The following is a 21,216-nucleotide window of genomic DNA, read 5'->3' on the forward strand; positions in this document are numbered from 1 at the left end:
AAGATTGGGGCCTTTGGGCGTAAGGCGGTCTACCCGAATCCGTTCCTTTTCTTTATGGCAGTAAGGCTAAGCATTCATCCCACTAGGCATTAGCTTATATGAGAAAACATGTGGAGCTTAGGGATGAAATTAAACTCGGAGAATGCTATGCCATTATCCTGCTTGGTCTTACCTCCTTTTACAAAATTAGGTATATAGTATAGTCTTTTGATAAGAGATCTTCATTTTTACACGTAAAAGATAATTTATTTTTATTTTATATATATGAGATCCGAAAAGGTCATTTTTTGCTATTCAAATCTGAAATAAGACTTCATCCTTTAAGGATGAACAAGAAAGATAATCATGGATCAAGTCAATTGCGTCTACACCTCGGCAGTTGGCATCTATCAACCTAACTTCTCAACACACAATTGGGTATATTCAAACTTTTACAATTAGATAAGTAATTGTTAACTTAATGATCTATAGTAGTGATGGGACACTGGAGTACACATCCTGCACAGGAAGTGAAACCGTACATGTGGCTTTAGGGACACCAGTCACATAACTGAAAACAATCTGAAACAAAATGGCTCCCAAATCATACATGTGGCTTTAGGAACACAAGTCACAAATAATATCTTTTTCGTCAAACATTCTTAAATATTAATTATTGTTTTCACTGTCTTATCCCTTCTTAATGTAATACCAATGGCAGCGATATCAACTGAAAATTAATACATGAAGCAAGTTGGTACACACAAACCACTGTCCATTTAGTTTTCAAAAACAGTCATAACTATATTATAGATCAAATAAGTTTACAGATGCCGTTTTAATCTTGTCAGATGTATACCAGTAACTACGATTAGGATCACCACTAGTAATGTAAGATTATTCTCACCCACTAACTCAAATCCAAGTTCCTATAATCTTCCAGTAGCAAAAGCGTTGCAATAAAACTGAAGTAGTGACACTATGAAATACTCTGAATAGTGTGTTATGCATCATTGAAATTTGACAGTCTCGGTTGTGTTTAAAAATATATTCTACTTAAAGCAACCATTAACTGCAAGCGCAAACTTTCAATAATCAAATCAGTAAGTATTCTGTAACTCGTTATATGAAATATATGTTACAATGACTTCACAGCAAAATACAGAAGTTACAATTTTAGCTTAAGGTATAAACCAAACAACCTCAAGCAGCTTTCTGAGAAACTACAAAGCTTCCTGGATTAATAGTAATGCTCTTGGTGCAGTTATCTGTTTTGTAGATTCCAACAAGCCGATCTGCTAACTCAAACATATTGTTTCTAAGGCTGCATGTCGTCAAAACAAAAATTAGATAACAATAGCAGCATAGTGCTTGTTTCTTTGAATCTGACATACGTCAATACAGTACCTTATGATTATGAACTGTGCATCCTTTGTTCTGTCCTTGACATAGTGGCCCACGATAGAGACATTCTTAAAATCTGTGACGTGCAAGGAAACCACAAAGAAAGCATGAAAATGTTGGTAGCTTGATCTTAATTAGCCAGATGCAACAAGCAGACTAAGAACATACCCAAAGCAGCATCGATCTCATCCATCACATAAAGTGGAGTGGGTTTATAGTGGTGGAGTGCAAAAACAAGAGCCAATGAGCTGAGGGTCTGAAATTAACATTGTGATTAGAAACCGGATCGCTTTTCTAGAATGTTGCAGCATAACATACAAAAACCATAGCCACTCTTGACACTCACCTTTTCACCACCTGATAAGTTAGCAATATTCTTCCAGCTCTTCTTTGGAGGTCTCACACTGAAAACAACACCTTCAGAAAACGGATCAAGAGAATCCACTAACTCTAATTCTGCATCGCCTCCAAGGGTGATCATCTGGCGGAGATTACCAAAAATATAATACACTGTTAATATGGGTAAATATTTCATGCAGGTAATAACTTGTACAATTTGCTAATACATTTTAAAGGCTCTTTTCACTTATATATTGTTAAATAGCTGTATATCATGAACTAGAACAGTCCCCAAAACCCCCCAGATAACATCAACTTACTAGCTTTTCCAAAACAGGGAAAGAAATTTGAAGTAAAAAAATCAATTTTTTGGCGCACAACTAAATCCCAATTTCTAAACAAATCAGTCCGTGCACCAGAAATATTAGCAAATACCCAAATCAGACATGACAAGAGAACAAGAAGAAGATGCCCTGCAACTACATGGTTAATAACAAGAAAACAATCTAGATGATGTACAATATCAGGATACGCTATCATCTTTGCTAAAGCACACTTCACTCCTCTATGCCTACAACTATTAAATGGCAGAATCACTTACCCAGATGAAATTTAACTTGAGTATTAGATGGGGAAAATTTTTAGATAAGAAAAGCAAGTCAAAACTGAGCTGAATACCTGATACATTTCTTTAAGCTTCAAAGATATGGTATTAAAACCCGCCATAAACTCATCCAACCTACAGAGATGTTGTAAGCTGATGAAGGAGAAGCATTGGCATATGGAAGAGAGAAATAAAAGTTGAAGGCTTGACAGAACTAACCTTCTCTTCCTCCACTCATCATAGTGTTTTTTAATATCATCGCGCTCTTGAGTAACAGAATTAAGCTCTTGAACTCTTTCATTGTACACAGATACTTTCTTCCGATACCTAGTTACAGTAGAGACTATAAACAATTAATATCAAGAGACATAGTCATGCTACAACCTTATCCATAAATGATTATGAGTGCATACTCAGAGATCGAGTCAAGATTTGGGTTCATCTCTTTCAGTTGAGCTTCTAGAAGTGAAACTGTCTCAAGAGCTGTCTTAAGATCACAAGTCTGACCAAGAGTTTCATCACTTAGAGTTGCCTGAAGCTTTTCCGGGTCCACCAAGTCTTTCTGAATTCTATCCGAGGGAAGAAATGCAACAAACAATTATTACAAACAAATAGAAGGATAACTTGATGAGGGGGTGTATGTGCATTAGAAAGAGATTGGAAGCGGGCAGTGTGATAACATGCTTTCATTCAGAAAGAAATCTCAAGGACTTACTGCTCAATATGCTTTGACAGAGCAATAAGCAAATCATCGAGTTTTTTCTTGTATCCTTTCCCTTTAAGTTCCAAGTCTTTATAAACCTTCTTCATATCTTGTAACTTGTAGTCAGCATCTACCTGCAGCTCTACTTGCCTTAGATTACATAATCATTTATAAATAAAAGCAAGAAAGAAAATGTCCGAATGAGTGCCATAAAACCTCGGATGACCGCATCTCATCCATAGTCTTCTTCAGCTTTTCATATTCGTTTTTAGAATCGTTCAGAACATCTTTGTGCTGATCAATGAGCTAGAAAATCATGAAAACAAAAACATTAGAAAAAAGAACAGAAATTTGCAGGCATAATTGAAGCCTACACAATTATATGATGCCCATCTTAAAATGAAATAATGGTACAACCTCCTGTATTTTTTTATAGTCCTCTTGAACAGTAAAAGCTTTCTGTTCGACCTCTTTGAAGACAGAAAGTAACTTCTCCTTCTCAGCCAGTAGATTTTCCTTCTCTTTCTTTGATTCCTCAATAGCTTTTGTCAGCTTTTTAATCATTTTCTGTCCTGTTTCAATCTGAACCTTACGACGGTTGATCTCTGTGCTCTTTTTGTCAATATCCTACGGTGGAGAAAAGGAGGTGTGTGAACAGTAAATCAAGTAAACCTAGCATGCACAGAGGTCAGTTGTCCACTTACAGACTGTATTTTAGTAACTTTTGCCTTTTGAGTTTTCAATCGCTCGCCACCAGCATTCTCAATTTTTTTCTGAAGTTCCGAAGCCTGAAGTAAAACGCAGGATTTAAAACAGCTTTTGTAACTAGCTTTACTTGAAACTAATTATAGAATGGTTTTGAAAAAAGGATAAACTGATAGCTAGCCATGTTATCACCTTCTCTTTAAGCTGTTTTGAACCTTGTGTAAGCCTGTCCATTTCTTTTTCTTCAGCAGAAATTATTTTCTTGAGTTCCTTCAATCTATTAACTTCATCCTTACTGGGTTCTGATGCAATCCTCAAGGAATCCAGTTGCTTTTTTAGATCATCGCATTGAGATTTCAGACTGTCAATCTGTAGAGAAACCAAAAAAGCATTTAGCTCTGATGGTGCAAGACAACATCAAGAGAAAGAATAAAAGTAGTCATAGGAAACAATTGCAAATAACATCAATAAAGCGTGCAGCTGAGACCTCTTTTTTGCATTTCGCTAGTTCCATCTCACCATGAGAGAGAGCCTTCTCCGAGGCCTGGTAACACTTCACTGCATCAGTAATTCTTTGGCGTACATTATCCAAGTTTTCGGCAATCCTTGAAAGTTCTTTTTCAGCATCAGATATTGCCTCTGGCGAAACACTAGCAGCTCGGATAGATGTGCCCATTTTACCACCACGAGGCTTACCGCCTCCACCACTCATCGTTCCAGATTTCTCGAAAAGAGCACCTTCAAGTGATACAACACGGCGAAACTCTCTGTCTTCACCATAGGCAATACGTGACGCCTGCAAGATTATAAGTAGAGGAAATTGCTTGGTCCAGCAGTTCGGACAAATTATGAAAATGAATATATTGCATGCTTTCTGAGTCTTCACGTACAATTATGGAAAGCCTCACTAAAAATAGTATTTCAAGACTCCATGTCATTGTATGTCATAAAATAGAGAACTGGAGAACCCTAGCTAATCTCATTTCATAAATCCAAGGGCTAGAATATTTCTCAATCTTTATACTGGAAACAGGGAAACAATTATTTATCTTTTGCTAATCAGTCAAATTGTTGACTATGGATAATCTCACCGAGCAGGTCAAAAATGATATGGCATGAAAATAATCAAAGCAGTTCTATTTCATGCAGAAAGAACTTAAAGAATGGTGTGTAAACGTCACCTGCTCAATATCTCTGGCAACAACTGTATTTCCTAATGCTGCAAAAAATGCTAGTTTCATTCTCTCATCTCGAACCTTAACCAAATCAAAAAGGCGTGGGACTCCTTCGGGTGTTCTAACCTTCTCTTTGATTTTAGGCAAATAATGAACTTGCTTTTCCTGCAAAAATATGTAAATCAAAATATAATTAAAAAAATACCAAAGATTTACTTTTCTGCATCTCCTTCCCTTTGGAGTTCAAAGGCCCATACCATAGAGAAGCAACAAATTAAAGGAGACATATACCAAAATCATGAAAGTTGCTACACCAAGGCTTTTGCTTCGAAGTAGCTCTACGCAAGCTTGTGCTGCTGCTGTAGTTTCTACTACAATATAGTCAAGCCCAGCACATGCAGTTGATATGGCAACATCATACTTCGCTGCGGAAAATAAAATAATACAGAAGAAACAAAAAAGAGTTGAATTAATATTGATTAAAATCAATCTCAAAAAGTTAATAGAAACTGCACATAAATTGTGAGACAAACATCTAAGCAAATGACCAAAATACATAGTCCAAGGCATCCAATATTTAATAAAACTAAGAAGGTAACTGGAAACCAGCCTTTGTCCAGAATTTCTCATATTTTATGCTCACATTATGCTCACTATAGTTTAGCTCTGAACTTCACTAACTCTGGCAACAAATGAAAAAGTACCTAAGATAGAAAAGAACACAAACTAATTTTAAATGTGACATGAAAATGCTCACCATCAATAGCACCCAAGTCACCCATTCGACCATAAATGCCATCTATCACATTTGCCTCCTTAGCATGCATTATTGCTTTTAAGACAGATCCCTGGCTCTTCTCAGATTCCATAACAGATGAAAGCTCAGTAAGCTTTTGTCTGGCAGCTTGTTCTAGAGGTATCAATCTTTCTTGTTCTTGAAGGCATTCCTACAATCATTCAAGAGCATCACAAGATCAGAACGCATCTAAGAGTTGACTAAATATGACAAATAGAAGAGATATTATAAGCACATACCTTTTCAACAGCTCTAGCCTCAAGTGCCTTAAGCTTGTGCTTCTCAAGCTCATCAGCTATGGTTTTTGTGCTTGCCGATTTCATCTCTATTCGTTTCTGTATTTCCACAATCTGCTCTTGCGCTTCTGTATAAGCAGCTCGACCAGCCGCATGCTGAAAGCATTAATGACTAACACCTTGAGTGAAAGATTAAATAGCTAACTGAAATGACAAACTTAGCAATTTAAAAGTGTGTACTATTCTGAAAAACTGCTTGTGGTACTTGACATAAGGTAATGCACTCAGCACTTTAAGCTTCCGTGTTGGGATAAGACAGGTCATGGCTAAATTGCTTCATGCAACTTCAGTTAAAAAAATGCAGGTTTCATAGGGTAAATGAAGCATATGATAAGTAAAGGGCTGTTGAAGCAAGAGTAGAGAGGAGACAATAAATGTTACAATCAGGAAATACCTTCTCATTCAAAAGTTTACTTTCAGTTGATGCCACATCAAGCTTTCCCTTGTGCTCAATTAAGTGCTTTTCCCAAGGCTCTAATTCAGATCGAACATCAGCAAGCTCACTGCGGAATGCTTCGGTTTCCACTATTTGCCAACAATTGTACAAGAGTGAGACCAATATACCTTGATAAGTTAAGAGCTAGACCAATATATACAGCTGTTCTGAGCAATAAGTATCAACGGCTGATGCAAAAGTGATCTTATGTAACTTAAATTGCTAATCATCCCACTTTTACACAAAGCACCAATAGGGACAACCATTAATTATCAAAGCAAAGAAATATATTCTAAAAGAAGTCGATAGAAAAGGAGACTATTAAAATGAGAAACGGGTCAGAAGCTTCGAGTCAAGAAGGCTTCTGTCACTCCATATGTACTGATCGAGAGATATGAGAAAGTTGTCATATATACGAGACACAAATAAATCAAAAAACAGATAAATAATTTTCATGTTATATAACCTGCATCATAATCTCTTTGGGGTCAATGTGGTAAAATATATGTCAGTAGAAACTATAAAGAACTTCAAGGACATTTTATTTTTATCTTATTTTGTATAATATTGGATGGAGATGAGTGTAAATGGAACGATATAACATATAGTGATCAAATATAGTAAAGGGAGATAATGCAAATTTAAAATCCCACAAAGGAAAGTTATTTTGAGAGAGATCCAAAATCTCTACGAAAATTCAGCTTTAGCAACAAACATAACCCAACAGACACAAAATATCCTTATAAGTGTTACCAATTACTTGGAATAAGGATTAGTAGCTGTTGTTGTAACACTTCTGATCTTAAGTTTGTCAAAAGCATTTCATTCTGGCCAGGAACTTACATGTCTATGAAGAAATAAGTGTGAGGTTTAGAGATCCTAATGCACAAAATAGTGTAGAAAAAGGCATAAGCATATAGCTGACACCAACTAATTGGAATTGAGGTGTAGTTGATAGATTTTAACTGTAAAATGCTGCATAACGTCAATAGCAGGACAACTGCAGAATATCTGACATGCAAACCTCTAAGTAAGCGCTTGGTTCAAGACACTACCTTTAGAATTCTCCTTTATTTCCTCTAGGATTTTCTCCTCATCCACCAAACGTTGTTGAAGGCTAGGAATATCTTCCTCCAGTTTTGGAATAAGATTCGCAGACTCCTCGCACTCATTAGTTGTGTCAGAGATTTTACGAGAATCCTATCATCAATGAAACAAACACAGTAGGATAACATGTAACTAAGATCCTCTTAAAAAAAAAGGGGCAGCCCGGTGCACTAAAGCTACCACTATGCGCGGTGTCAGGGGAAGGGCCCCACCACAAGGGTGTATCGTACGCAGCCTTACCTTGCATTTCTGTCCGAGGCTGTTTCCAAGGCTTGAACCCATGACCTCCTCTTTGCAAATATTTATTTATTTGTAACGTAAGGTACAACTTGCAGCATATAATACCTTATCAATTTTATCAATCAGTTTCTTTATCTTCTGCTTCAAGTGATTTAAATCTTCTCGATACTTTACATCTTGCCTCTCAAATTCCTTGAACTCGTCCTTGCAACGTCTCAGATTGTTCTCAAGTTCCTACAAGTTTCGAGCATAATGAATCTAAACTCTTTGACCAATATTATAGTACTCAAGTCAATTGATTGGGATACTTTATTCATGATCAACTCAACAGGTAGGAAAAGAACCCACTTATCGGATTTAAAACCATAATACAGTAATACTTACAAATTCCCAAGGAAACCACCCCATTCTTAATTAGAGGATAATATGCGAAGTGTATACACACTTTTTATCCATACCTCTTGTCTTTTCAAATACTTAGAATGCTTTGACTCAAGGTCCTTCAATGTTTTGTTATTTTCCTTAATTTTCTCCCTGAAAGTATAAAAAAAGATAATCATTGAGGTCAACTCACAACAAAAGTACTAACGTAATGAAGGGGATTGTATTGAAATGGAGAAATGTAATTACAGGCACTGATAAAGGAGTCCATCTCTTTTCTTGCAACAAAACTAAGAAAAAAATAGGGAAAACAAAGAAGGGAGGGAGGTTCTGTATTTATTCTAAGCAAACAACTAAGAAAAGAAGTACAAAGTTCTTGCATAGCCTAATAAAATGTAGTAAGCCACCTTTCACTTTTTAGATTTTCTTCCTGTCTAGAAATGCTCGCCTGCATCTCAGTAATTCGAGTTGAATTATCTTCAAAAGCCAATTTTGTTGCTTTCTCTTGCCATTTGAGAAGTAATAATTCTTTAAGCATGTAGGCTTCCGCATCATTCTTCACTCCCTGTAATTGAGGAGAGGGACAACATGAATGCATTTCTTGGAGCTCAAGCAAATCATACGTTATGTAATGGTCTGATCTTACCTCCAAGTTATCCCTTTCTTTCTCAGCTAACTTAACCATTTGAACAACACCAGACCTTCTTTCATTAAGGGCTTCTAGCCTATGATAACATCAAGACATAGTGAATGCATATTCTAGAGGTATCACATGCATCTTTTTAGGCACATAATCTTCTCACAGAGTACACTCAACAAACTCAAGACAGTAAATTGTAGACAACGAAATAAGAATGGGGATGCAAACCATACACAAGGGAGAAAGAAGAGAATATTTGCCAGGAAAAGAGTAGAATAACTATTATGATATCACAAGATTCAGTCTGAAACTAAGAGGAGTCTAATATTGAAACTAAGTACTCCCTCCGTTTCAAAAAGAATGACCTACATTGACTTGGCACAAAGTTTAAGAAAATAAAGAAGACTTTTGAATCCTGTGGCCTTAAATTAGAGTTGTGTCAAATGTACCAAAATGCCCTTTAATCTTGTGGTCCTAAATATGTCATGTGGAAAGTTGAAATTGAAGTATTGCCCAAAAAGGAAAGGGGTCATTCTTTTTTAAACGGACTAAAAAGAAAAGTAGGTCATTCTTTTTTAAACGGAGGGAGTAACATTTAGTAAGCCTAATAACTACAAGATTCAGTAATATTGAGCCAAAAGGTGTCATTGCAAATGAGAACTAACTGCTTAAATGATTCGTCAATCTTCTCAACGTATTTGTCGGTTCCTATAATATCCTCTAAATACTCAAGAAAGCCTTCATCGTGTGGTCCTTGTCCTTTAGGCTTCATAAGAGATATTTGCTCAACCTCACCCTGCAAAAGAAGATGTTTGGATTTTTCAGAATTCCATAGACATCTCCATATGAACAGAAACCAATTTGTAAAATTGACTAAGACCACATGAAAAATACAATATAAACCTGAAGAATCAGAAAACGGTTGTTATCTAGATCAACCCCTTTCCCTTTCAGCTTCTTAGTGACCTCTGTGAAGTTACTTGTCCGGTCATTGATATAGTACTTCGAGGAATTATCTCGAAATGCCACACGTGTAATTACAAAATCACTTCCAGGAACAGCTTCATATGTCTCATCATCCTATTTAATAAAAGTAACACTTACAATAAAACAGAAATTCAACATAGTCATCTCGGAAACAGGACAGTTCACAATTACCAAATCAATAATCTCCTGAAAATGAACAGACACGCCAGCACTTTCCAAATTCTGGTGATTACTTGAATTGTGGATGAGTTCTGAGACTTTGTTTAGACGCATCTGCACAGTTTAACATTGAACTTTAAATTTCAATATGCATACATGCAGAACAATCCATTTTGTTGTCCCCGCCTTCAACTTAGCAAAGCTAACAGCCATTTACAATAACACAGGTTAGTGATTTTTACATCAAAGGTAACTAAGCTCACAATTAATGTCTAAACATTTTTACACCACTAATTTTGCAGCATAGTCAACTTTTACTTTAACAATGAAATGAGATTTCTATTTTTCTCAAAATCAAGGTACAAAAAAAAGGGCAAACAACATAAATCCCGAGAGTTTAGAGCTTAATTTCAAAAAATTAAGACATTTTGCATAATAACCAAAATACCTATTTTGGGTCTGTCGAAATACATAATTAGCTCCCGATACATCCAACCAAGATACATTTTTTCCTTTATAAAGATACTTAATTAGCCCCTAATACACTTTTTCTGATTTTTGGTATGTCAAGATACATAATACATGATAGATTTTTTCCTTGCAAAAGATACATAATTAGCTTCCGATACATTTTTTCTGGGGTCTGTCAAGATACATAATTAGCTCCTCGACACATCCAAGGAAGACACATAATTAGCTGATATTTTTGTAATTACTTTGTTAGGGTGGGGATTTGTGTAAATATGGTAAGTTAAAGGTGTATGTTTATGTTATTTTAGCCAAAAAAAAAAAAAAACTCATATTCTTACCTGTTTGGCCCGCTTACCGAACACGAAGAGCATTGCGTCGATGACATTACTTTTTCCACTACCATTAGGTCCAACAACTGCAGAAAAGCTCTGTACAGTAGGGAATAAATTTAATTTCTTAAATACTCAATTACAATTAATTCCTGATATTACTCAATTACTGAAAAATGTGCAAAAAACAAACCCTAACCTTATGGAACGGGCCAACGCGCTGTTCGCCTGCATAAGATTTGAAGTTTCTCATAACCATTTCTTTAATGAATAGCCTCGGAGGTCTAGATCCAGTACGAGTTGACTCATTTGTCGATTCGTGAGACTTCGAAATTTCCATATCAACTCCCATTTTTAACTTACCAGAAGAAATTCCCAACAATAGTTTTAGCTCCGGCTGTACTGAAAAGGAGGAACTAAAGACCCACTACGAAAGGTAAACTCCGGCGAAGTGCTGGAGTAGAAGAGGAGCGTGAGAGAAGATTTGAACTACTTTTTTATTTAAATTTTTAAGCAAGAGTAATAAGGAATGTTTGAGCGGGAAACTTTGGCAAGAGTTGGGCTCTAGTATTTCAAAGCCCAGCCCATATGAGTTAGATGTCCTAAACGGGCCTAGGAGCATGGCGTCGGCCTAATTTCCTGAAGCCCAAATGATCCTTTTTTAACACAGATCATTAGTTAGTAGATAATGTACATTTTGTACACCTAAATTCCAGTTATTTTGATACATCTTATAGACCTCTCGGTTTTTTAAAATTTTAATGTATATTTTTTTTCCGTATGCCAATATATATATATTTTTTTTTCGTATGCCAATATATTCAACGTACATAAATACGTTTTTATATTAGTTATGTAGGAATCAAGTTATGACTTGCACGACATAAATTGTGCGTTATGAACTTTTTTTCTTGCTACTTTTGTTTTATTTTCTTATTCATGACTAAGGTTGCCTATCACAATAACTGTTTTGCATCGGCTCCGACAGAAAATATTTAAGAAGAATTGGGATTTGATTTCAAATGACTACGAATATCGATCAAGGCTTAGAGTTTTACTCTCACAGTTACGTGAATAAAAATAGCATAAAATTAATGTGAAATATGTATATATATAACTGCATGAATTTGATTAAAGTTTATATTAGGTTTCCAGAAAAAATGCTTTGAATCTCCCTCAAGGCTGCGAGTAGTGTTCACGATATCATGTATAATATTCGTATAAATTATGTATGAAATATGTATATAACTGTATAAATTTTCTATAAATTTCATGTTGGGTTATGGCAATTTAATACTGTTACAACAACATTATACACAATTTTCATGCAATATTCATACTAATTCAATGCAAATACAACAACATACAATCTTAAAATATATAATTTTCGTACAACTCATTATATAAGTTTGATACAATTCGATGATAATTTCAAACTTGAACGAACTGCGACTAAAATTCAGTCCCAAACTAGCCCAAATATTATCCAAATAGTCCTAGATAGATTTTATATTCAACTACTCTTGTCGTTCCAGTTCTTATGAGATATCACCCACTCGAAAAGAAGTTCTTTTGTGGTTCATTAATTAATATGTCAAACTTGAGTTCCAAGATCCTTTAATGTCTGACATGGAGTGAACTCTTGCTAAGCTGAGAATATTTTTAAACCAGTAACAATGGTGAAATCACGGGTTATGAAGATGAAATCGATCATGGTTGAAATCGAGTGGAAGACAAAATCGCAGAGAGAAGTTTTTGAAATTGATAGAACAGAAAATGAAATAGATCAAGTATGGATATATTCTCCAAAAAAAATCAGCCCCAACCATATATTTTTCCTGACGTTACGCCCAAAATTGTGACAAAATCTAGTGTAACGAAAATCTGATACCAAATGTAATATAATTATTATTACGCTTCATAATTAAGAGGGAAAAAAAGCATGTTCAAATTAATTTTGAAATAGTGGCTAAACATTTATTAGCAACCTAAAAAGTGATTATTTCTAATTCCTCACAAGAATAACATGTTCAAATTATTTTCAGCCCGATTTGTTTGGTAAGGTGTTTGGTCCACCGATAAATAGGTTGGGTCCTTAAACCCATTTAAGTTCCGCCGGCATAAAGAAACATTATTTTTTTCATGCAATCTATATATATATAAAAGGAAAACTTAGGCCTAGAAATGATGTCACGTGTCAAGCTATTAAATTAGCTACATGACAATTTTTAAGACAATATTTAATAATGTTGTACTAAAAAATTTTAATTAAAAAATATTAGAAAGTTTGAAACTTTCAAAAGATGAAGTAAATTTAAAAATAAAGAAAATTTTAATTAAAAAGTATTAGAAAGTTTGAAACTTTCAAAAGATGAAGTAAATTTAAAAATAAAGAAACATGGGGCATTTCAAACAACTTTTTAACCCAATAAAAAAAATGCAGTAAATTTTTTTTAAAAAAAAAGAAACGTGGATCAGTGTATCTTTCAGCAAGTTTCAAACAAGTTTCTAACCTCAACTAAAAATATATTTTAAACAGATAACAATTTAAATTTTTACTGATCATCTACCTCAATAATTTTAAAGTTTTAATTTTATCTAAACTCTTAATGATTATTATGACTTATCAATTTTTTTTAAAAAAGAAACGGACTTTAAACAAAAGATGCATTAAATACAGTAAATTTGAAACAAACTAACCTACTTTAAAAAAAATGCAGTAAATTTAAAAATAAAGAAACATGAGTCATTTCAAACAACTTTTTAATCAAATAAAAAAGATGCAGTAAATTTAAAAAAGACACGTGGGTCAGTGTATTTTCAGCAAGTTTCAAACAACTTTTTAACCTCAAGAAAATATTTTAAACAAATACAGTAACAATTTAAATTTTTGCTGATTATAACTACCTCAATAATGATAGAGTTTTAATCTTATCTCAATTCTTATTGATTATCATGACTTAATTTGAATTTAAAATAATCTTATCACAACTGCTTATCATTATCTCTGTAATTCAAAAACTACCGTATCACTATAAAATCTCAGATCGACGTATTTAAATTCAGAACCAAAAAAGAAAAACACTATCCAATCTTTCCAAAAAATGTCCGCTAAAATTGACTCTATACATGAGATATCAAATACCAAGATACAGTATTTGAAGGTTCGTATAGTGCGTTTGTGACAAATTTCAGACCATGACCATGAAAATCCCAACAAAGACAGGATGACAAGGTATACATACTTCACTGTCTATTTTTTTTTAATGATGTGAATAATTTCGAGCACGAAATAGTACTTGAAAATTTAAAAAGTCGTGAATTACTCATGTTCATGATTAATTGGTTAAAGTACCGGAGAAAAAAAGGTGTACTGTAACTCTTAAATAGAAATTTCACAGGTAAGCACATTTATAATTGAAGCTTAAATAAAAATTGTAAGCTTACCAAAACATTTAAAAATTGTAAGCTTACCAAAACACCCACGTGGCTAAAAAATAATATCCAAATTTGAGCGTGTGAATACAATCATCTGCTCACTTTCACATGCCTTACAATGTTCTTGATACACAATGTCAGGATACTTCTCATTTAAGGAATCTTCCCACTGTAAGCACAAATTTTTATGATATAATGTAGCGCATACGATTTAATTAGTATCCACTAGCAAGTAGTGTACCTTGGGCAGATCATTATTACGTCAAATTGATGATTTACTCCAACCTACAATATCTAAATAAAGTTTGTTAAGGAAAAATAATCTTTAGCCTTTAGGGGTCGTTTGGTTGGAAAATAGTTATCCCGGGATAACTAATCCCGAGATTAGTTATCCCAGGATTACCTGGGATAACTTATCCCACCATCCATATGGTTATTTTATCTCATGACTACTTATCCCCTATACCTTACACCAAACAACCTCTTTAAAGTTTTGATAGCAGAGGCTGGGCCGGTTGCCTGATTTAACAATACAAATAGGATACAATCATGACCAACATTTGAGTATAAGACCCTTCGCTTGAATGAACCCAATGCAGACCTGTATGCAAGAGTTTTGCAATAAATTAGCATCAGTATACCATACTTTAAAGTCAAAAACAAACAAATAAATTGAAACAAAGTGAGTAATAAAATAATGGACTGAATATAAGAGCACCAACAATGACTAAAGATATGAATAAGAAAATACTGGACTTAATCCCAACCAGTTGGTATCATGGATCTTTTTATTCCTTTATGTTCTGTTCTTTGCCCAGTCTCATAAATCTCAAATGAATTAAGCCTTTTTAGGTAACTGCTATTAAGAGAAAAAATTAACCCTCAACCAAGAATAAAGTTGACATTTTTATTGTAAACAAATAAACCTGATCCAATTTTTCAGTGAGTATCACATTGCCAACAGCTTCAACAGTTCCAGAACATTCAAGACCTGGGTATTTACTGTCACCTTTAGGAGGTGGATATTTACCTTGGTGCTGAAGGGTATCAGCTCTATTAAGTGCAGTAGCTGCTACTTTAATCAACACTATGGGTTATATCGCATGTAAATATATTTACATTTGATGTTTTTTAAGTGATTTATTTGCAGTCTCCTTCTAGATCAAATACAACTAATCTGGATTGCTCAATTTTGGCAAAGCATCTGGTGCATCCGTCTCCAACAATATTCTTTCCTTAGGAATTAACTTTAACATTTTATTCGCTTGCTTTCCTTCATGGACATGAATTACAGAGAATCATCAGCCTTAAACTGACAGATGCATAAGTTCATATCTGACAGATGCATAGACTATCTAATTACAGAGAATCATCAGCCTTAAACTGACAGATGCATAAGTTCATATCTGGCTTATAAGAAATCATACAATAAGTCGTTGGGTTGGAAACAAGTTATGAACGGATAGATGAATTAGTTATCTCGTATCCCTTGTACCAAACAGCTCCTAAGTATGTGTATTTTCCTTAATGTGCTATAACTACAAACCATCAAATTATTACATTGATCAATCAACCATTCTTCAATCTCAACCTAGCTAGTTACCAGTTTCTATATGAATCCTCGGACCTACTAAGAAACACTGGAGATTGACAATTAGAATATGGATTCAGAATTTCAGCTCGATTCAGACGGATAGGCTTAAGAAAAATATTAACAGCATACCATATAGTTTGAACAATTATGCCTAACAAATTGTCATAGAACTGGAGATATCCTGGTTCCTGCCTTTGAGCCTTAAATGGGCAAGCAATGAACTTATAGATAGCAAATTTGAACACAGCATACCATATGGTTTACTAGTTTTAGGCCACAAATATTTGACTGTTCTACACAATTGAAAAAAATTAACCCGCACCCAAAATTTGCACCAAACTAATGATTAAATATCACACACATTTCTCACTTCAGTTAAGAACTTAACCATGAAAAAATAGTGCCTTTAGTGGAATACCAAGAGTGAATAAAAATGTCTTCTTGTTTCTTACTGACATAGTAACAAATTAAAGCACCCTTTTCCTAAACTCGTACTTCTTAAGTAATTAATACATCACTTGCCACAACTTAACGATGTGGAAACTTGCATCGGGGGTGCTGTGTGATAAGAAGGTGCCGCCCAAGCTTAAAGGTAAATTCTATAGGGTGGTAGTCCGTCCGGCCTTGCTGTATGGAGCGGAGTGTTGGCCAGTTAAGAACTCCCACACCCAAAGAATGAAGGTGGCAGAAATGCGGATGTTGCGCTGGATGTGTGGACTGACCCGAAGGGATAGAGCTCGGAATGAGACTATCCGGGAGAAGGTTGGGGTGACTTCAGTGGAGTGTAAGATGCGGGAAGCACGATTGAGATGGTTCGGACACGTGAAGAGGAGGGGCATGGATGCCCCGGTCCGTAGGTGTGAGAGGCTAGCGTTGGATGGTTTTAGACGGGGTAGGGGTAGACCGAAGAAGTACTGGGGTGAGGTGATTAGGCGGGACATGGAACAGTTACAGCTTACCGAGGACATGACCCTAGATAGGAAGGTCTGGAAGACGCGAATTACGGCAGAGGATTAGGGCCTGTTCGGGTCGCTAATGTAGGGAGGTAATTGGTGGGGGTGTATTCCTGGTATGATTCCGTATTCAATGTTCTGTTCCGTGTTCCGTGTTCTATGTTTGTTACGAATCTGTGTGCTTTCCTCTGCTTTATATTCCTGCATTCCTGCTTTACTCTGTTTTATATTCCTTATGGCTGCAGTATCTATGTTATGTCATCTGCTTCTGTGCTGTACTATGTGTTTGTTTGATATCTCGTAACTTGAGCCGGGGGTCTTTCGGAAACAGCCTTTCTACTTCATCAGAGGTAGAGGTATGGACTGCGTACATCTTACCCCCCCAGACCCCACAAAGTGGGAATACACTGGGTTTGTTGTTGTTGTTGTTGCTTTCCTTCATGGACATAAAAACCCAGAAAGCGATAAGTAAGAACCAAGATTAGCAAATTCAGGAACCATTTCGGCAGACCCGAGTTAAGAATGCAAGATGAAACCGGCAGGAACTGGCCACACAGGTTTTAATAATTCAAGAAGATCCCTGAAAGCACGAACATGTATGGATGCTGGTCTTTCCAAATCCTTGGTAAGTTAAAGCTACTATCATCAGACATCTACCTTAATTTGATGTTGTTAAGATCTTCTATCTATTATTAAGGAAAGGTGGTTTATTAAGTTAGTTTTGCTTATCTCCTTTCCCCACTTGTGAGATTACACCGGGTATATTGATGTTATGAATACTTATTCAGTTATACTATGCTATACAGTAGATACAATTATCATAATCTAAATGCACTATATGTAGATCTATCATACCCTAAAATAGAAATAGAAATAAAAGTTCTAACTTGTAAAGTTTCCTGAAACAAATGCACGTGATGCATCTCTGATATTTGAAAATTGTAGACACTTAGTTGGAAAACAGTGAGCAACTAAAAGTACTCTGTTGAGGTTCCAGCAGTTGCATAATCAAATGATATTATCACAAGTGATTGAGAGATCTCAAACTATAGATTTTAGATAGTGATATGACTACCTGAAATTGTACCATACTAACTATATATCCAAAAAAACAAAAAACCCAGCATAAATCATTGAAATAGATTCAATAGACTAACTTGCAATCCCTAACCTACAGAAAAGAAAACTGAAACATCTGGTATCATAAAACTGATACCTCGAGATTTATGTTGCTATGATACATAACACGTCCACGATAATTCTTCTTCTGTATTCATGTAAATTCCGCTCTATGAAGCTCCAGAATCACCATAAATTACACAAAAAATAAAGGAAAAGAAAAAATACTTTCAAAGAAAATAGTTCTCGAAATAACATGAATCAAGTTTCAGATCGATATGAATCAGATATCTAAGATATCTTTTGAACGTCAAGATACAGCTGAAGCAGTCAGCTAATCTTGAACAAAAACTCATGTCTATGATACTTAGGGGTCGTTTAGTGAGAGGTATAAGGGATAAATATTTCCGAAATAAAATGGACTATTTTATCTCATGTTTGTTGCGAGGTATTAATTAGTACCGATATTATTTATTTCAGCATTAAGACAATACTGATGGGATAAGTTATCCCATATACACGGGGGATAACTAATTTCGAAATTAATTGTCCCAGGTAACTCTTTCCCAACTAAACGACCTCTTAGAATTAATGACGAGGGAATGCAATAAGGTTCATGGAAAAGAGCCAATATCTCTATAAGGACTATGCAGTGTCACGATTATATAGTTCGAAAGACTCCATACTCATACTCCATTGCAAATCTTTAAAACCAGCAGAAGAAGCAAAGATCGAGAATGTAATAGCAACCTAGGAAGAATGAAAATATGAGACATTATAGTATCTCATAAGAGAAATGACAAATGGCTAATCTAAAAGAGGGCAATAGCATCTTTCAGAAATGGTATAAAATCTCGACGACAATAACTACTTAACATTAGAGTTTTTACATAAGTTTAGATGCATTACCCAGGAAAGCTAGATTCATCTCATTGTTAATGCCCCCATAACATTAAGTTCTTTAAACTATTATTCAAATAATGAACATTTTGGCTCTTTCTTATACTTTCATATAAGCGAACAAGCTGAAACACTCAATTCTTACCTGCCCATTCATAAATTGTGTCAAGACCAACGATGGCAAGGTCTAAATAGAGCATCAAATCTTGGGTAACTGAAAGATCATTTTTTCACTCTGAGATGCATTCTATTGATTTCCAACTCTGCATTCCACTCCGATCATTTTTCTAACTAAACTGAATGTTTGGACTCCATTGATTTTCAGTAGCCATTTTCAACTGACAACAGAACCTGAGTGAGAAAATGTGAGTAACCCCTGCAGCCCAAAACAAGTTAATGCAGCCAACAATAAAGTTTGTATCCATTTTAAGCCACATGCAAAAACAAAAGTCAAGCTATTCGCATTAACTAAGACTGAATTGAGTTGGAAAAGCTAAGAACGAAAATGAAAACTCAAAATAAAAAGAGATAAAAAATAGAAGTCTAAATCAATTCCAGTCTTATGGAAAATAATCCAATAATGGAAGGATGAAATTGTGCAATTAACAAAGTTAACAAAGTTTGCTGGTGCAATCTAACTTTCTGCTGCCATGTTTTGCCATTCTTACCCGAAAATCCCCAATTTCAAGAGTCTGTTAACACCTGTTATGCCTCGAGTTAGTCTCTCTTACTTCTCCTTTGCCTGTATAAATCCCTACTCCATGCACCTCATTTCCATCACAAAATCAAACTTAATTGCCTTGTGTCTAAAATAGCAAAAAAAACAAGTAAAAAACATGGGTGCCACTGGTAGTATGGGAGGCACTGGTGGAATGGGATCCACAATATCGAAATCAAGGCACTATTTAAATTCTTCATCTTCTCAATGGGAGTGGGAGAAGACAAGGATATCAACGGAGAAGCCATATCAATGGCAGATCGAAGAATTGTGCGGTACTTTCCTAATCTTTTCCACTTTCGAATGTGTGTTTACTTTCCTAATTCAATTTTCTAGATTATTTTTGTTGCTTTTGGACTGACTTTGTGGGCTTAGCACTTTGGGCTACCCCTTCTATAATAGGATTGCTTTTTTAATAAAATTTGACCCATTGGGTCATTTGATTTAATATATATAAACTAAATTGTAATGAATTATTTTCTATAGTTTTTCCTATATTCTTAATATATATAAAATATTTTAAATGGGTGTGAATTTTAAATATATAAAAGGACTTTCAAAATTTATGATTATAAATCTTTTTTTTCTTTTGTGAAATTGTTATTCTATAGTTATTTTTACTTAATATTTAAATGGATCATTCTTTTGGTGACTTGCTAAAAAGAAAAACATGTCATGTAAATTGAAATAAAGATAGTTCAATATTATAGGTTAAAATTTAATTTTATATATAAAACGAGAATTGAATTTCTGAGAATGATGATGAAGGTACTATACATGTGTAGATACTTTCAAACAAAATTGTACAATTCATGTTCAAATACATTTTAAAAAAATATTGATTTTTAAAATTTTGCTTTTAGTGTACGTCTACAATAACTTAGATACATTTTCTCATTGAGTTATTCGTCCATAAAATATAAATTATTTATAATGTTTACAGAAAATTTAAAATAATTGATATTGTATACCATACAAAATGTTATTATATATTAAGAATGACCCAAAATAAGCTCGAGAATAAAATATTATAGAATAATAATTTTTAAAACTGAAAAGTAAATAATAATTTGATTATCTTTCTATTATTTGCACGTCGATAATATATGTGGGCGGTACGTATACTAGTTCTATCTAAACATTCGATAAAGGTAAATCGACCAATCAAAATGTATTGGAATATCGAGAGAAAACCAACAAATTTAAATTTTAGATTGATTATTTCACCCCGGAAAATAGAACAATATGTTAGACATATATATGCTATATCTCATGTAGTAAATATCTTTTTCAGTTGGGAGAGATGGCTGAGTGGACTAAAGCGGCGGATTGCTAATTTATTGTACGAGTTAATCATATTGAGGGTTTGAATCCATTGATAGGCCCTCTTCAAATTTATCCAATTGTTGGTTCAATTTGGTGATTAATTTATATGACCACAGCAAGGAATTTTTTTACTGATTTATTTTATTCGAATTGATTTGTTTTCAGATTTTGTCTCATTGAGATCAATTGCAATATATACAAATTTGAAAATTTTAGTTTTTTTTTCTTCTTTTTCACTGGTTCTTGATCTGAAAATAAAGAAAGATCTTTTAAATTTAAACTCAATTTTGAGTCTTGGATTCACAAGTTTATGGACTAGTATTATTTTTTACTCAAGAAAACATATTTTGTTTACGAACTAGCCGCTACAAATTAAACTTCGCGATCAGTGCCTGGATTTGAAAGAATATTAACATA

At 34.4% G+C, this 21,216-nt stretch overlaps 1 protein-coding gene and 1 long non-coding RNA gene across 4 annotated transcripts; both read right to left on the reverse strand.

Annotated features, from left to right (window-relative positions):
• Positions 1-1,047: 1,047 nt before the first annotated feature.
• Positions 1,048-11,499, reverse strand: LOC107860530 (structural maintenance of chromosomes protein 4). The gene is made up of 28 exons (XM_016705919.2): positions 10,951-11,499; positions 10,761-10,850; positions 9,964-10,065; positions 9,709-9,885; positions 9,471-9,601; positions 8,812-8,890; positions 8,573-8,730; positions 8,243-8,318; positions 7,890-8,018; positions 7,493-7,637; positions 6,396-6,526; positions 5,945-6,097; positions 5,667-5,856; positions 5,201-5,334; positions 4,916-5,074; positions 4,222-4,530; positions 3,927-4,103; positions 3,734-3,817; positions 3,447-3,656; positions 3,246-3,335; positions 3,042-3,163; positions 2,740-2,895; positions 2,546-2,653; positions 2,401-2,461; positions 1,730-1,864; positions 1,552-1,639; positions 1,387-1,459; positions 1,048-1,303 (listed from the first exon to the last, which is right to left on the reverse strand). Exons 1-28 carry the CDS (start codon positions 11,101-11,103, stop codon positions 1,183-1,185), a joined length of 3,741 nt encoding a protein of 1,246 aa, XP_016561405.2. The 5' UTR covers positions 11,104-11,499; the 3' UTR covers positions 1,048-1,182.
• Positions 11,500-14,120: 2,621 nt separating this feature from the next.
• On the reverse strand, positions 14,121-19,936 carry LOC124896119. 3 transcript variants are annotated; one of them, XR_007052592.1, is made up of 3 exons: positions 17,953-19,893; positions 14,735-14,790; positions 14,121-14,483 (listed from the first exon to the last, which is right to left on the reverse strand). It is a non-coding gene; the product is annotated as an uncharacterized LOC124896119 (long non-coding RNA). The 3 variants fall into 3 exon arrangements; XR_007052590.1 differs by having other exon boundaries at positions 18,901-19,888; XR_007052591.1 differs by having other exon boundaries at positions 14,121-14,790; positions 17,953-19,936.
• Between the last annotated feature and the right edge of the window lie 1,280 nt (positions 19,937-21,216).

This window comes from Capsicum annuum, chromosome 2 (genome assembly GCF_002878395.1).
Source record: "Capsicum annuum cultivar UCD-10X-F1 chromosome 2, UCD10Xv1.1, whole genome shotgun sequence".
Classification (NCBI taxonomy): domain Eukaryota; kingdom Viridiplantae; phylum Streptophyta; class Magnoliopsida; order Solanales; family Solanaceae; genus Capsicum; species Capsicum annuum.